This window comes from Podarcis tiliguerta (genome assembly GCF_965153285.1).
Source record: "Podarcis tiliguerta genome assembly, chromosome: 16".
Classification (NCBI taxonomy): Eukaryota; Metazoa; Chordata; class Lepidosauria; order Squamata; family Lacertidae; genus Podarcis; species Podarcis tiliguerta.
In genome coordinates this window covers 8,299,194-8,313,245 of record NC_139549.1, presented here as the reverse complement: position 1 = coordinate 8,313,245, position 14,052 = coordinate 8,299,194, and the positions used below count along the sequence as shown (strand labels likewise).

Below are 14,052 nucleotides of genomic sequence, written 5' to 3'. Positions count from 1 at the left end.
TAGGACCTGCAGGAAGTGAAGAAAACCTTGATCTGGGAGTGGGCGAGCATCTCTCTGACTGTAGAGGGCTGCCACCTTGTGGTCAACCAATAAATACAACCAATAAATGATACATCTTGATCCTATGCATTTTTACTCATAAAAGTTTCAGAAAAGAACAACCCAAATGCTCAAGGAGTTAAAGCAACTCCTCTACTAGAAAAGATGACATTTAGAGCTTTTTTTATTTTAGGAGGGAAAGGTAAGTTGGGAAGACATGATAGATGTGCTTAAGATTATGGGCCGCATACACTGTTGGTTTTAAAGGATAATAGATATGGTAAAAGGAGTATTCCCTGGATGCACAGATCCAGGTTTGGGGCAGGTACTCTTTGGTGAGAGAGCTTTCAGAGTTCCCAATTTCCCTTAGCATAGACAAAGCCCATGTGTTTGAGAAGTTAAAAAAGACTCAGGACAGACAAACGAAAGTCCTCCTTCACACAGCACATAGCTAAAACTATGAAATCTGCTCCCATAAGATGCAACAGCAGCCACCAATTTGGATGGCCTTAAAAGTAGACAAATTCACAGAGAATAAGGTTATCAGTGGCTACTAGCCACAATGGCTCTGTTCTACCTCCATAGTATATACACAAAGTATCAAATGTGGTGACAGTAATAATAATGCAACAAAACAACACCACAAACTGGCTTATGAGTATAAAACCAAATTTACTAGAATAACAAGTAGAATAGACTTGTAACCATTCAAGCAACAAACATACTAGGGTGCCATGTGCAAAACAAAAGCTTGGAGATACTGTAAACATGGAGGGGATAAATGTACAACTGTATCTTAACAAGTTACATGTGCAATAAACGTTATACAGACTGGATAATGAACCGTTCAACAAGTAGCGTAAGTCCAATCACAGAACTGGTTGTACATTTGTCCACTCCATGTTTACAGTATCTCCAGGCTTTGTTTTGCACATGGCACCTTAGTATGTTTGTTGCTTGAATGTTACAAGTCTATCTCCATTCTAGTTATTATTCTAGTAAATTTGGTTTTATATCATAAGCCAGTTTGTGGTGTTGGTGTTCTGTTCCACCTCCACCCTCCGAGGCAGGATGCATCAGAATACGAGTTGCTGGTACAGTATTCATGCACAGATAGGCAACCTAGCATCAAACCTCAGCAGGGTATGTGCTGTTGTTGCTCAGGTCCTGTGTGCAGGCTTCCCAGCGAGGCCATCTGGGTGGCCGCTGTGAGACCAGGATGCTAGATAGCTCAATCGGTAAAGCATGACATTCTTAATATCAATCAGGGTTGTGGGTTGGGCAAAAGATCCCTGCATTTCAGGGGATTGGACCAGATACAATTCTACAATTCTGAGATTCTATGACTTAGATGGGCCATTGACCTACTCCAACAGGAAACACCTTCTGTTCTTATGCACAAACCTCAACCCACTGTATGCAGGCCTCGCTCCGAAACCCCCTCGCACTTAAAAGCAGCCGCGCCCCTTTAAACCGCGCCCGCTTCTAAACCAACTCCATCCATTCACAAAAAAAGCTTCCCCTCTTGAGAATGAGCGTCGCCCCGGCAGAGCCACGCCCCTCCCTCAGCTCCAACCACTCAGAAAGCGACAAACGGACAACCACTCTACGTAGCACGTCGGAGCCCGCCTTCTACCTCTCTTTCTAGGAGACGTAACCACGGTGCGCTCCCGGGTCCCCTCCTCCCGTCCGGAGAGGACGTTTCTCCGCGCATGCGCAGAGAGGCAGCCTCGCCTCAACCTGCTGGCGCACGCGCGGCCGCTGCTTGACGCGTGCGCAGCTCCGGCCTTTTTTTATATATATTAAATTTTTTTTAAAAAAAAGCTCCGCCATTTTGCCGGGCTCCTTTCTGAAGGGGAATTTGAAGCGAGGAAGGCTCCGAGCGGCTGAAGTGAAAGAGTCGTCGCCGTCGTCGTCCTCCCGTGAGAGAGACGACGGGAGGTTGGAGGAGGAGGGGAAGCTGAGGGGGGAACCAACCACCGCCACCATCTTTGCGTTTGGGGCGCCTGACGGGGGAGGCCGGGCTAAGCCTGAGCGGAGCCTCCCGCCGCCTCCGCTGGCCCCGCCGGAGCCGCAGACAGAGCAGAGCGAGCCCCGCCCCCGACGGTGAGTGAGGAGACCGTTGGGTCGTGTAGGCCGCGCGCGGAGGGGGCGGGGCCTCGAGGACCGTTGGCGCCTTCCAGCAGGCCGCGCCGGGTGGGGGGGGGAGGGAGGCATTCGCCCCGGCCGCGCACGTGACCGGTTCAGAAGCCTGGCCAGCGGCGGGGGAATGCCCGGATGCGACGGAGTTTTGTGGTGGGCGGGGCGACTCCAGTGCATTCCCATGCATTCCCTTCTCTCCAGAATGAATGAATGAATGAATGGGTCTCCTGTAAAATCAGTGTTTTTTTTCGGGGGGGGGGAGAGGTAGGGGAACTTATCGCGAAGTTTATTGCGGGCCCAGTCGCCCCCATTTAGTCTCTCAATGACCCTGTTAGGTAGGTTGGGCTGAGAGACAGTGATTGGCCTAAGGTCACCCAATGAGCTTCGTGGCTGAGCAGGGACTAGAACTCTGGGGTCCTAGTCCAGGGGTGCCCAATTTTTTTTCAAAGATTTGATGAAGTGAACGTGTGTGAGGTCCAACCAAAGCTGTTGAGCTTCTTTTAGGATTGAAGTTGTTGACCTTTTTTTTTACAATTTTACCCCAGAACACATACTGCCATGGGGACCAGATTAAATTGACTGGCGGGCCAGATTAGGCACCCGAAACACCAATGAATGCAGCACAGTGTAGACTCCTCCTGTAGCACAGTAATGCTCCTTCTGGGAAATGAATTTGACTGGCCAACTAAAGTAGGCGAGGGTCAACAATAGGTCTCAAACCCTCAGTGAGTTAGGACCTTACTCTGCATGTGAAGACGGGTGCAGGCGGTAGCCATTGATAGCCTTCTCCTCCATAATTGCATTGAGGAATCTTGCTTGGCTCTTTAAAAAAGAGGGGGGAAGTTCCCTGAGACTGACTGTGAGGCAGATGCTCTTGTTACTGCCAAGAGGACCAATGAACTCCCTGCGTCCCAGAACATAAGAGCCCGATGGATCAGGCCAAAGACCCATGTAGTCCTTCCACTTGTTCTGATAGTGGCCAACCAGATAGCAAAAAGCAGCAGGGCCCGAGTGCAAGAGTGCTTTCCCCTCCTTCAGTTCCCAGGGCTGGTATTCAGAAGCATTACTGCCTCTGATCATGAAAGCAGAAATTAGCCATCATGGCTAGTATCCATCAATAGCCTTTATCCCCCCTGAATTTCTCCAATCCTCCTTTAAAGCCAGCCAAGTTAGTGGCCGTAGCTGCCTCTTGTGGGTGAATTCCAACATTTAGTTGTGAGCTGTGTGAAGAAGCCCTTCCTTTAGCAACAGTTATTTTATTTTTATTTTTTTTCTGAACTGGCCCTGTCTTCTTCTTTTGCAGATTCTGGGGACCTGAGATGGCCGCGCAGTCAGCGCCGAAAGTCGTGCTTAAGAGCACCACCAAGATGTCCCTCAACGAGCGGTGAGGAGCCCAACGGCCAACTTCAGCTCATAAGATTTTTTTTTAATTTTTATTTTTGCTTAATTATCACTGTGTTCGATACCCAGAGCCAACATGGTCCTTGCCCTGCTTTTAACCTACCCAGATGCAGAGAAGCAGGGGGCAGCTTTACTTCTGCCTTAAACCCGACAGCAAGCGATGGTACACAAGGTTAAAAGGGCCAAAATTGTCTGTCTGATGATAAAGCTGAAAACGGTAATCTGGTGGGATGTGTTCTAAGGAAAACCTCGCACCCTCCTTTTTTTCTTCCACATGTGTTCACATTATATCGGTGACCCCTGCAGTGCGGTAGCATGTGACCTAAGCTGCAGGAGGCTTTGCTGCGGTGTCCAAGGCGGACACACATCCTTGTGTGGTCTGGCCTGTAAGAGGCAGGCAGCTGGCCGCTCTGATCAGCCCGAAGGCTCCTTGGCCACAGTCCTTGGACCTTGTAAGAGGCAAGTGCTCCGCTCCATTCATCATCTGCTTCCTTTGCCCTCTGCATGCCCTCTCTTCTCCTTCCTTTTTCTTCTCTCCTCTCCTCTCCAGTGCATTCCTAAATGTAAAATTTCCAACTAATAGGTGGTGCTTACATTGTGTGGCCCTTGTGTACTCTGTCTCTGTTAAGAGGGTTGGTAATCTTAAAACCTGGTCATCTCTCTGGGAAACGCACAGCTGGTTTCAATGGCAGGCCAGGAGAAGAGGGATCTAGTGTACAGAGGCATGGCAGGCTTGGCTTATCTGAGAAACTCCTTGAGCTGCTCTGTAGGGGTGGTTCCAATATTAGTTGTGCTTGGAATTGGTCCCTTGAAACAGTTGGGCATCTACATCCTTTCTGTCCATTAATTTCAGTAGGTCTGCTCTGAGGAGACCATACAGCTGACAGTCAGCTGCTCTTTGATCAGGGATGGGGCACATGTCACCCTCCCAAGTGTTGCTGGGCTTCCAGTTCCCCATCTGCCCCAGCCAGCCTGCTCAGTGGACAAGGAGTTTTAGTCAAACAACGCCAGGAAGACCATGGGTCCCCCCCCCACCACCTTTGATATAAATGCATGACATTACAATCGCAAAAAAATTCTTTCTAGCCTTACATAAGGTCCATTCTGTTAGAGAATAAATTGTGCCTTTTTACAGCCATGTTGCTGAATAGTTCTGGGATTGGTATTTCATATGTGTTTAAAGTTTTCATCAGGCGTTCTTTGAGGGTGTAGGGATAGTCCTTTTGCAATCTGCAGAATACTGTTTAATAAACAGTGCCGTCCTACATAAGCTTATTTGGAATTAAGTCCCACTTTGCTCAATCAAGTGCACTTCCAAGTAAATCTTCATAGCATTGTGGCATTATTGGATAGGAATACACACACACACACACGCAGGCAGTGGGGTTTGCAGCCTTTCTGAACAATCTGGGGAGCCTGCTAGCTATGCTGTAGTCCAGGAGTGGGAGACATGCCTTTTGGCATTCAGAAAATGAATTCTAACTTTCCATTTGATTTTTTTTTATTATTTCCTGCCCCTTCTCAAAATTGTAGGTGTGTGAGTTTTGTTAAACCCTGGGAGTCGTGAATCCTAGTGCCCTTCAGATGTTGCTGGACTACAACTCCCATCATCCCCGGCTGTTGGCCATGCTTGCTGGAGCTGATGGGACTTGGAATCAGTAACATTTGGAGGGCCAGTGGTTCCCCACACCTGCTGTAGACTCTATTCCAGAGTTTTCCAAACTCTGTGTCACGATACGTTAGTGTGTCAGCTGCAGTGTGTAGTTGTGTTGCACGAACGCTCCCTGCGCTCCTCCTGGCACTGGAAAGGGTTAGTTTAACCTCCAGTTGGCTAGTAAAACTGAATTACTGTGTTGCAAAATGATGCATGTCCAAAAAGCTTGTCACCAACTTGAAAAGTTTGGAAAGCTCTTCTCTATTCCATAACATCAGGTTTTCACATGTGGCCATCTCCCCCATGCCTGACTCCTCAATTGGGGAATCAGTGCTCAGGCCACACCACACTGTAGGGGTAGCTGCTTCCCATCGTATTTTGAAGGTGGTATTAGTACTATTTGATATTGAGCCCTTGCTAACTTGGCAGGGTGAGTGGCATCATAGACGTGGAAAGGGGCGAGGTCCTTGCCCAGAAAAAATCTGTTTCATTTCATTCAGTCACTCAATTAATTTGTATGCCGCTTTTCCACAAAATAAATCATACTCAGAACGGCTTATAACAAAGAAAAGGGGAACACATTGCAAACGAATGCTACAAAGACTATTTTTACAATAACTTAGCAAACATTAACAATTATAATAACATAGCAAAACCCCACATTTCAATACTATAAACATCACAATATTACTTAAACAGCATCCAGAAAACCAAAAGTGGAAAGGGAGCTTCATAGTTTCACCTTAGTCCGAGAAATACCCCTCCCATAATGTGATTGATTTATGACTCATTTTTAACAGTTGCTCACCAGTGTGTCCTTGTCCTGTCTTCATTTGACCTTGTGGCTCTGGGCCTAGATTGGGCAGCAGGCTCTGATTCCTTGCTCTGTCCCTGCACCTGCCAGGGCATGGAGTTGTTGGTGGGGAGTCTCCATGTGGGGGAAACCTGTCGCCCCTCCAGCTGCAGTTGGGCTCCCGGCTTCCACCAGCCCCAGCCAGCATGGCCAGTTATTTGCTGAAGGAACCATTTCCTGACTTTGAAAGCACATCCTGTGTGCTGTTTGAGATCCTTACTCATAGGGTTTGAATGCCCCTGGCATGAGCAGAAAATGCTTCCCGCCAATGACTGGTTTCTTTCCAGCTGGCAGCCCCTTGTGTCTCCTGGTTTAGGGTGCTGCTTGGTAGAAGTCCTCAGGCCCATAAAGGGAGAGCTGAAAAACCTTGTTTTTGAGCAGCAGCCGCCTTTCAGAATCTGGATCCAACCCTCGCTTGGATTGGGTGCAAATCCAGCTCTATGCTAGCGGCATAAAGCCGATTGGCAGTTTGTGTGTTCCCTTATGTGCCCAAAAGATGGAAACTGCCATAAGAATTGGAATGGCATTTTTGCCATAGTATTAGAAACCCCTGGGATTGTAGTTCTGGGAGACACATGTGCCATTTCATAGTTCCCTCATAAATAAGCTAATGAAAGTGACTAGCTTGCTAAGAAACTAGTAGCTCTCACCTCTCAGCCCCTCCATCCTTCCGGCATATGGCCTGCCTGAAAGTACTCACTGCCTGTGGCTGCCAGGAGAGTTATTAAATATAGGGCTGGTTCTTTAATTTTGTGATCTTTGGAGCACTGTATAATAATAATAATAATTTATTATATCAGTGATTTTATATAGCAAGTATCAGAGCAGCTTGACAAGGTGAAATACAACTTACAAAAGCAATGTAAACCCCCAGGAGTGAGGGGGATTATGAAACCATGAACCATACCAAAATACAGCTGCATGTAAATAAGGACCAAGGCCTACCTGCCCTGCTTAAAGCTGAGCACTGCCACAGACGGCAACATTAATTAATCAAAGGCCTGGTTGAGTTAAAAAGTATTGACCTGATGCCTAAAGATTGGCAAGGTTGGCAATTATAATAACATAGCAAAACCCCACATTTCAATACTATGAACATGTCTTCCTGGGACCTGCAGGTGGCAGCATGGGACCACTAGAAAAGGCCTGTTCTTGTGTGACCACCCTCCGCACCTCCCTCAGGTGGGGCACTCTGAGAAGGGCTTTAGATGAAGACCGCAGGGTCTGGGCTGGTTCCTATGGGGAGAAGAAGTCCATTGCAGCTTCAAGATGACCTAGTGGCTCAAAGCAGCTTGATTTGGCAATTTCTCTCTTAACCTACCTTTGTTGGCCAATTGAGTCAGTCCATTTGCAACCAGCACTGCTTTCCCTTCACCTTTCTCTCCATCTTGCTTAACTGCTTTGTGTGCTTTTTCCATCTTTGCTTCTTCATTTTGAGATCACATGAAATTTGATTTTTTTAAAAAATAAAAAATCACTTCTGTTTTAAATTTACTGCACTAATCCACACCCTTTTGAATGTCCTGTCCTTGCACGTCTTCTGGAAAACGAGGAAAAGTCTGTAGCTCATTAACCTGCGATAAATTAAAATGTGTACCACGTTGTTGGCGTTTTAAAAAAAAATAAATTGTGGGCCGCGGCCGCCCACTCTTAAGGGCCATGAAATGCCAGTTGAGATGCTTTTGTAATGACAAGCTTTTGTTTAAACACCCGTTTTGTTCGACCTTGAAGCTTTACTAATATGCTGAAGAACAAACAGCCGATCCCCGTGAACATTCGAGCCACCATGCAGCAGCAACAGCTAGCCAGTGCCCGGAACAGGAGGCTGGCCCAGCAGATGGAGAACAGACCTTCTGTGCAGGCTGCGTTAAAGCTCAAGCAGGTGAGAGAGGCGCAGGAGAGCCAGCGATGGAGCCTTGGCAGCCGGGGGCTTCCTTTGGGTGGGAAACACAGGTGTGATAGGTGGATACCAGCTTCTGGAAACCACAGGGTCCTGCTTGCAGGCTTCCCACAGCGTGGTCCTTTTGCGAGATTAGGATTCTGGGCTAGATGGGCCATTGGCCTAACCCAGCGAGGCTCTCCTTATGCAAATCTTTGGTCGATGTTCCTGCTGGTGGGCCACGTCCCACGACACCTCCTGCTTCCTTCTAGGAAATAACCCTGATCCACCAGGGCTCTTAAGGAAGGACTGCATAGCAATCACCATATGGCTTCATTCAGGGGTTGCTAACCTGGTGCCCTCCACCTGTTTCAGGTGGCAACTTGCATCAGTCCCAGCTCAGTCAGTGATGGAGGGTGTGTGATGGGAGCTGCAGTTCACGACAGATCTGGAAGGCACCACATAGACGTACCCATCATTTGTTTACTTCTAGTATTCATTGTGTGAAAAATAACAAAAAAGAAACCACAAACGCAACCACACAAAAGATAAGAGCGATTGCATATCAACCCAGAAACAGAAAATGGCCTTCTATGTCATTGTGCTGCGTAAGGTTAAAGCAACATGGGTTGATCTCAGGGACTTGGCTACAGCAGAGGAGGCTCCCTTGCACCTCGCTGTGGCAGGCCCCAAAAGATTGCAGGCTTGTGACCGAAATCCCGCTCTGGCAGCATTTGCCCTTCTGAGTTTGGGCCTCAGAGGACCAGGGTGGTGGTGCAGCTTTGCTGGTTTTGATCATGCAATCGTTTTCCCCTTGAGTAGCTTTAGTCTCCATCTACATTTGGGCCCCGTGGTGGTGCAGGCAGCCGTGACACGTGTGTAGCAGGTGCTGCTCCATTGGACGACTTGTGTGAAATGGCCTTTTTTAAATGAGAAACATACGGCAGGAGCTAAAATCATCATCATCAAACCTTTTATTGGCATCACATCCAAAGCAAATCAATACAGAATTACCACTTCCCCAGTGGCACTAAACATTTGCTAAAAGAAAGGAGGCAGAACAGTCTATCGTCACATCTCTTGGTCTCCAGGGGAGATCAGACGTCTGCAGTGTATTTCGACGACAAAAAACCAAATAGAGATATTTAGCCACTAACTTGGTGATCTCCCGATCATTCCTCAGTAATAGAAATTGTATGACCTCCAACTCTGGTTTCCATTTGGGGATACAGAGTTGATCTGGAAATTGCTGACAGATCAGCATATAGTTTACAATTGAGAACCATATGCGGAAGGGTTTCCACCAAGTGGTCTTCACATGGGCAAGTTCTTTCTCCTTCCACCCTGCCTGAGAACCTTCCCCAAAGGAAGTTTGATGGATTTGAATTAAACCTGGCCAGGAAAAATGCCCTTCTTTCTTGAGGGTTAAGCAGAAATTCAAGGTAATTGTGGTTGGTTTCATGTGCCCAAGAAAGTTGAAAATAAAGAGGGAAAGATGTTTTCTCTGCTGCTACTGTTAGTTCTTGGCGTTTGATATCCCACAACCTAGTTTTTATTATAGCCTTGGCAAGATGGAGCTAAAATGCAGTAGAGTCCTGAATGGGTGCTGCTCCCTGAAAGAGAGGCATGGTCATCCCCTACTTGCAAAAGGTGGCTCTGATTCATCTCAGGGTGCATCTACGGTCCCCTCCTTTCCCTTTGTCTGATCTAGTTCGGATTTACCTTAGTATGATTTCATGAGCTACCAGGTGACTTGTTGTGAGAGCTGGAGAACCATGTTTAACATTTCATATATTTACAGCCGCTCACATAATAATCCATTATGCACTGGTCTGCTGATGTGATAAGACCATTGCATAGGTTTTATGTAATGGTATTTAAAATAAAAATGCAGCGCATCTCTCAAAATGTTCTGGGCACATCTTCATTCCCTCCTCAAACCAAACCATGTTGCTTCACCCTTTTTCTTCCCCAGACCTTTCCTGCATTGAACCAAGAGCCGTGGTGACCACATGTGACCCTCTCTCTCTCTTTCCCCCCCATTACTCCCATCTCAAGCAGCTTGCGCCTGCCCTTCCGTGCCAGCTGCTCGCTGCTTGTTTCTGTGCGACGTTTTCCTGTCTAACACTCTCTTCTTCCAGAAGAGCCTGAAGCAGCGCCTGGGGAAGAGCAACATCCAGGCACGCTTAGGCCGGCCGGTGGGACCCCTGGCCCGAGGTGCGTTAGGGGGCCGAGGCTTGCCCATGGGTCAGAGAGGCTTGCCCCGAGGAGCCATGCGTGGCGGGCGTGGCACCAGAGCGTTGCTACGGGGAGGAATTCCCCTCCGAGGTTAGTGTGTCAGTGAATTAGTTCACTTAGGACAGGGGGCGGGGGCACCATTTTCTGTCTGGAGGCAGCAATCCTTTCTGGGTACCCTTCCAAGAAGAGCCACATGCGAGTGTTGCGCAGGGCAAGGAGGAACAATGGGTGGAAAAGTTAAGGCCAATTTTACCTTTGTACCGTAGGCTACTTTCTGCACATACACACGCGTGCCCTTCTCCATCCTCCACCCAGAGAGGCATGGCCAGAGTTCAAAGGCACATCCCAGCCAGGCAAAAACACCCAAGGAGAGAGGGTGTGAAGCAGGGCCCATGAGGGGTGGGGCCTGGGAGAGTTCTGAAGGCCAGATAGGAAGACCTCGAGGGCCACATTCAGCCCCCAGGCCTGAGGCTCCCCAAACTTTACTTGCCAAATATCACTCGACACCCGCTAAAGATATATCTGATGAACAATAATACTATTGGAGGGCAGAACTGATGTCCATGCTTCATACAGCCTGTTTGCTGTGTGCTCTGCTCCCCCAGTTTGGGTGCTCAGTACATAAACTTTGACATAGTCCACATGAGTCTGATTGCATGGCGTGACTTCAGTGGATTTAGTATACTTGGTGAAAACTTGAGAGAGGGGTGGGAGAGCAAGGAGTTGAGGAAAGAGAAACTTAGGGAACCTGCCCACAACAGGGCACCATATTACCAAAGACTCAGCCACCTTTAGCAGAGCTCTGCTTCTCCTCAGCTAAGTTTGCTATCCTGGAGTAAACTCTGCTTGTTTTGTTTTTTAAGTTCCTAGCTTCTGTAATTGCAGAGAGAAGCCTGGGAAATGGAAAACAAGGCTGGTAGGCTTTGAAGCCCATAGGTAATGGGTGGTGAACTTTCATCTGTGACTCCCATCATCCTTGACTGTGGCCACGCCAGCTGCTGGGACGTGGGAGTCCAACAACAACTGTAAGGCTGCAAAGCCTCCCCATATTTGCCATAGCACATTTTGGCATAACAGTTACCTGGGCTGTTGCAACTTTTTTTGAAATAGGAAGCTGACAACCAGTGAAGGGGCTAGGATCCAAAAGAGAATTCTCAAGCAAGATGTGCATTGGAGACACCATTGCTATTAAGCCGCTGTAGAATTTGAAAGTAGACCTGTAGTGTAGAAATAGCCTGAGTTTGCTGGCAAGACCTTTTCTTCAAAAGCTCAACTGATGGTTGACACTCTCTCTCTCTCTCTCTCTCTCTCTCTCTCTCTCTCTCTCTCTTCCCCTTTAAAGGACAGGGTTTACTTCGGGGAGGACGCGGCATAGCTGCTCGAATGGGCCTGAGAAGAGGAGGCCTTAGAGGACGGGGTGGGCTTGGCAGAGGAGGGCTTGGCAGAGGAGCCATGGGCCGGGGTGGCATTGGCGGCAGAGGTGAGCACAACTAACTTGGGATGTTACACTCACTTTCATTTTATTCCTGCAGCCTCGTACCTGGCATTGCAGAGAAATTCTAAGAAGCGAAAACATCAGTCCCGTACTGAAAAGGTTTAGTCTGCCATCTCGATTCAGAATGGCATCCAGCTGTTTCCAAACTTAAGATGAAAACCTGCTCCGTCACCTCAGGAACCGGCATGCCAAATTTGGTTGCGGTATCTTTAAGAGGCATCTAAATGCTTAGCGAAGGAACAAACAGCTTTCCAAAAATATACAGTAGATTTACTACATGTGTGAAAACCACAGCACAGGAGAGGTCAGTTATATTCGTTTGCCGCTTTTTACACCAAAGTATTTCGAAGCGACTTGAAATGAATAAGCAGGAAAAGCAAAAAACGTTCAAACCAAACGCAGGAAAAACATTGAAACCCAAGAGAGCCGCTGCCTCCGTGGGATAGACAAACATGAGGACTAGAATCGGCCATTTAATCAGGAAAACTAAGATCTGGGATCTTGCTTTAACTTTAGGAGACAAGCCATAACTCAGTGATAGAACATCTGTGAATGCAAAAGATCCAATCACTGACATCCAGGAAGGGCTGGGAATGTCCCCTTCCTCAAACACTGGAGAGCCCCTGCCAATCAATATAGATCAAACTTGGGCTTCAGCTTTTTTGGGGCTACAACTCCCATCATCCCTAGCTAGAAGGACAAGTAGTCAGGGATGATAGGAACTGTAGTCCAAAAACAGCTGGAGACCCAAGTTTGGAGAACCCTGGTCTAGGCAATGCTGAGTTAACTAGATCAGCATTTCCCAACCTTGGGCCTCCAGCTGTTTTTGGACTACAACTCCCGTAATCCTCAGCTAGCAAGACCAGTGGTCAGGGATGATGGGAATTGTAGTTCGAAAACAGCTGGTGTCCCAAGGTTGGGAAACACTGAACTAGATGGACCGATAGCCTGGTGCAGTCGAAGGAAGCTTTCTGTGTCTGATTGACAGCAGCCCTCCGGTCGCATTTTCAGCATCTTTTGCACTGGAGAGGCTATGGGGCGGGAGCGGGGGGCCGGTTTGAACTTTATCCTAGAAGAGGAGGCAGCTGAGCTCCAGTGGTGCAGTGCCCTAACCCTGTCCTCCTCCTCCTCCTCCTCCTCCTCCTCTCCCGCCCAGGTCGTGGCATGGTGGGCCGGGGACGAGGCGGCTTTGGCAGCCGTGGGAGAGGCCGGGGCAGAGGCAGAGGCGCCCCTCGCCCCGCCCTGACCAAGGAGCAGCTCGACAACCAGCTTGACGCGTACATGTCGAAAACGAAAGGACACCTGGATGCCGAACTGGACGCCTACATGGCCCAGACAGACCCCGAAGCCAACGACTGACCCACCCTTGCTGTAGACACTCGCTGAGGTTGTGTGTTCTGTGCGCTGGTCCTTCCCACCCAAGCCGTCTCCTGTAAGCCACGACCGGCAACAGCCACCCTGACGGCGTGGGGAGGGGTAGGGGACAATAACTTTCACGGGTTTCTCTTGCATTTTGATACTCCAGCGTTGTATGAAACTGGCGGGTGGGAGAGAATTGTGTGTTTATCTACATGCGCGCACACACATTTCTTAAACGACTTCCAAAAACAAATGTGACTGACCTGCTGTCTGTAGATGGCATCATCTTGAAGCTCCTCAAAAGGACATTACATGCATGACGGTCCCCCTTCCGCTCCTGTCTTCCTCAACCCCCCCCCCCCCCCATTTTTTTGACCTTGCTGTAGACAGAAGGTCTCAGGTGCTTATAATTTGCAGTCTCGGCAGCTACAGCTGCTGTAAGAGTTGGGTTTCAAGGTGGCTGCTCATGCACAGTGATGCTGAATCCCATACTTCCTTTCTGATGTTTCTGCTTACGTCCACACCCCAGGCCCAACAAATAATTCTGTGACTTTTATATATGGTGAGCACAAATCAGTGGAGTTCTTCCTTCCCTGCCCCTCTCCTTCCTCCACCCCACCTCACCCCCCCAAAAAAGGATCAGGCCCAACTAGTGTTTAATTCACCGAACCTGTTGTGGCCGAAAGCAGATTTTTTTTTTTAATAATAATAATAATAAACAATGGCAGCAAACTTTTCATTTTTATGTTTATGCTCTTGTGGCCAGCCTACTGGTTGGTATTTTGTTTGTGTGTGTTTGAAGACACTAGGAAGGCATATGCTTTTCTCTATTTGCCGCCCAGTGTCTTGTGAGCTCAACTGTTCTGTTCTGGTTTTGAATGGCATCTTGTATTTTCTGGTTTACCATAAGAAACAGTTGCAGGGAAAAGGAAAAAAATGCCTTTGTCTTGGTTTTTTTTTGTTTTGTTGGTGGTGCGGGGACTGTTGTTGGA

At 48.1% G+C, this 14,052-nt stretch overlaps 1 protein-coding gene across 4 annotated transcripts; it reads left to right on the top strand.

Moving 5' to 3' along the window:
* Window positions 1–1,754: 1,754 nt before the first annotated feature.
* CHTOP (chromatin target of PRMT1) lies at window positions 1,755–13,792 on the top strand. Of its 4 annotated transcripts, none has more exons than XM_083416831.1 (6): window positions 1,755–2,145; window positions 3,485–3,565; window positions 7,821–7,971; window positions 10,113–10,296; window positions 11,549–11,686; window positions 12,858–13,792. In XM_083416831.1, the coding sequence occupies exons 2-6, from the start codon at window positions 3,501–3,503 to the stop codon at window positions 13,058–13,060; spliced, it is 741 nt and encodes a 246-aa protein (XP_083272957.1). In that variant the 5' UTR covers window positions 1,755–2,145; window positions 3,485–3,500; the 3' UTR covers window positions 13,061–13,792. The 4 variants fall into 4 exon arrangements, with proteins under 4 accessions (XP_083272957.1, XP_083272959.1, XP_083272956.1 ...); XM_083416833.1 differs by having other exon boundaries at window positions 1,759–2,145; window positions 3,485–3,799; XM_083416830.1 differs by having other exon boundaries at window positions 1,763–2,145; window positions 10,110–10,296.
* The last annotated feature ends 260 nt before the right edge of the window (window positions 13,793–14,052 follow it).

Excerpts from the sequence above, each read along its gene's own strand:
- CHTOP (XM_083416830.1), top strand. The coding sequence starts at position 3,501 with ATGGCCGCGCAGTCAGCGCCGAAAGTCGTGCTTAAGAGCACCACCAAG. Across the intron at positions 7,972-10,109 it reads CTGCGTTAAAGCTCAAGCAG|AAGAGCCTGAAGCAGCGCCT; the intron begins GTGAGAGAGGCG and ends CTCTTCTTCCAG. Across the intron at positions 11,687-12,857 it reads GGGTGGCATTGGCGGCAGAG|GTCGTGGCATGGTGGGCCGG; the intron begins GTGAGCACAACT and ends TCTCCCGCCCAG.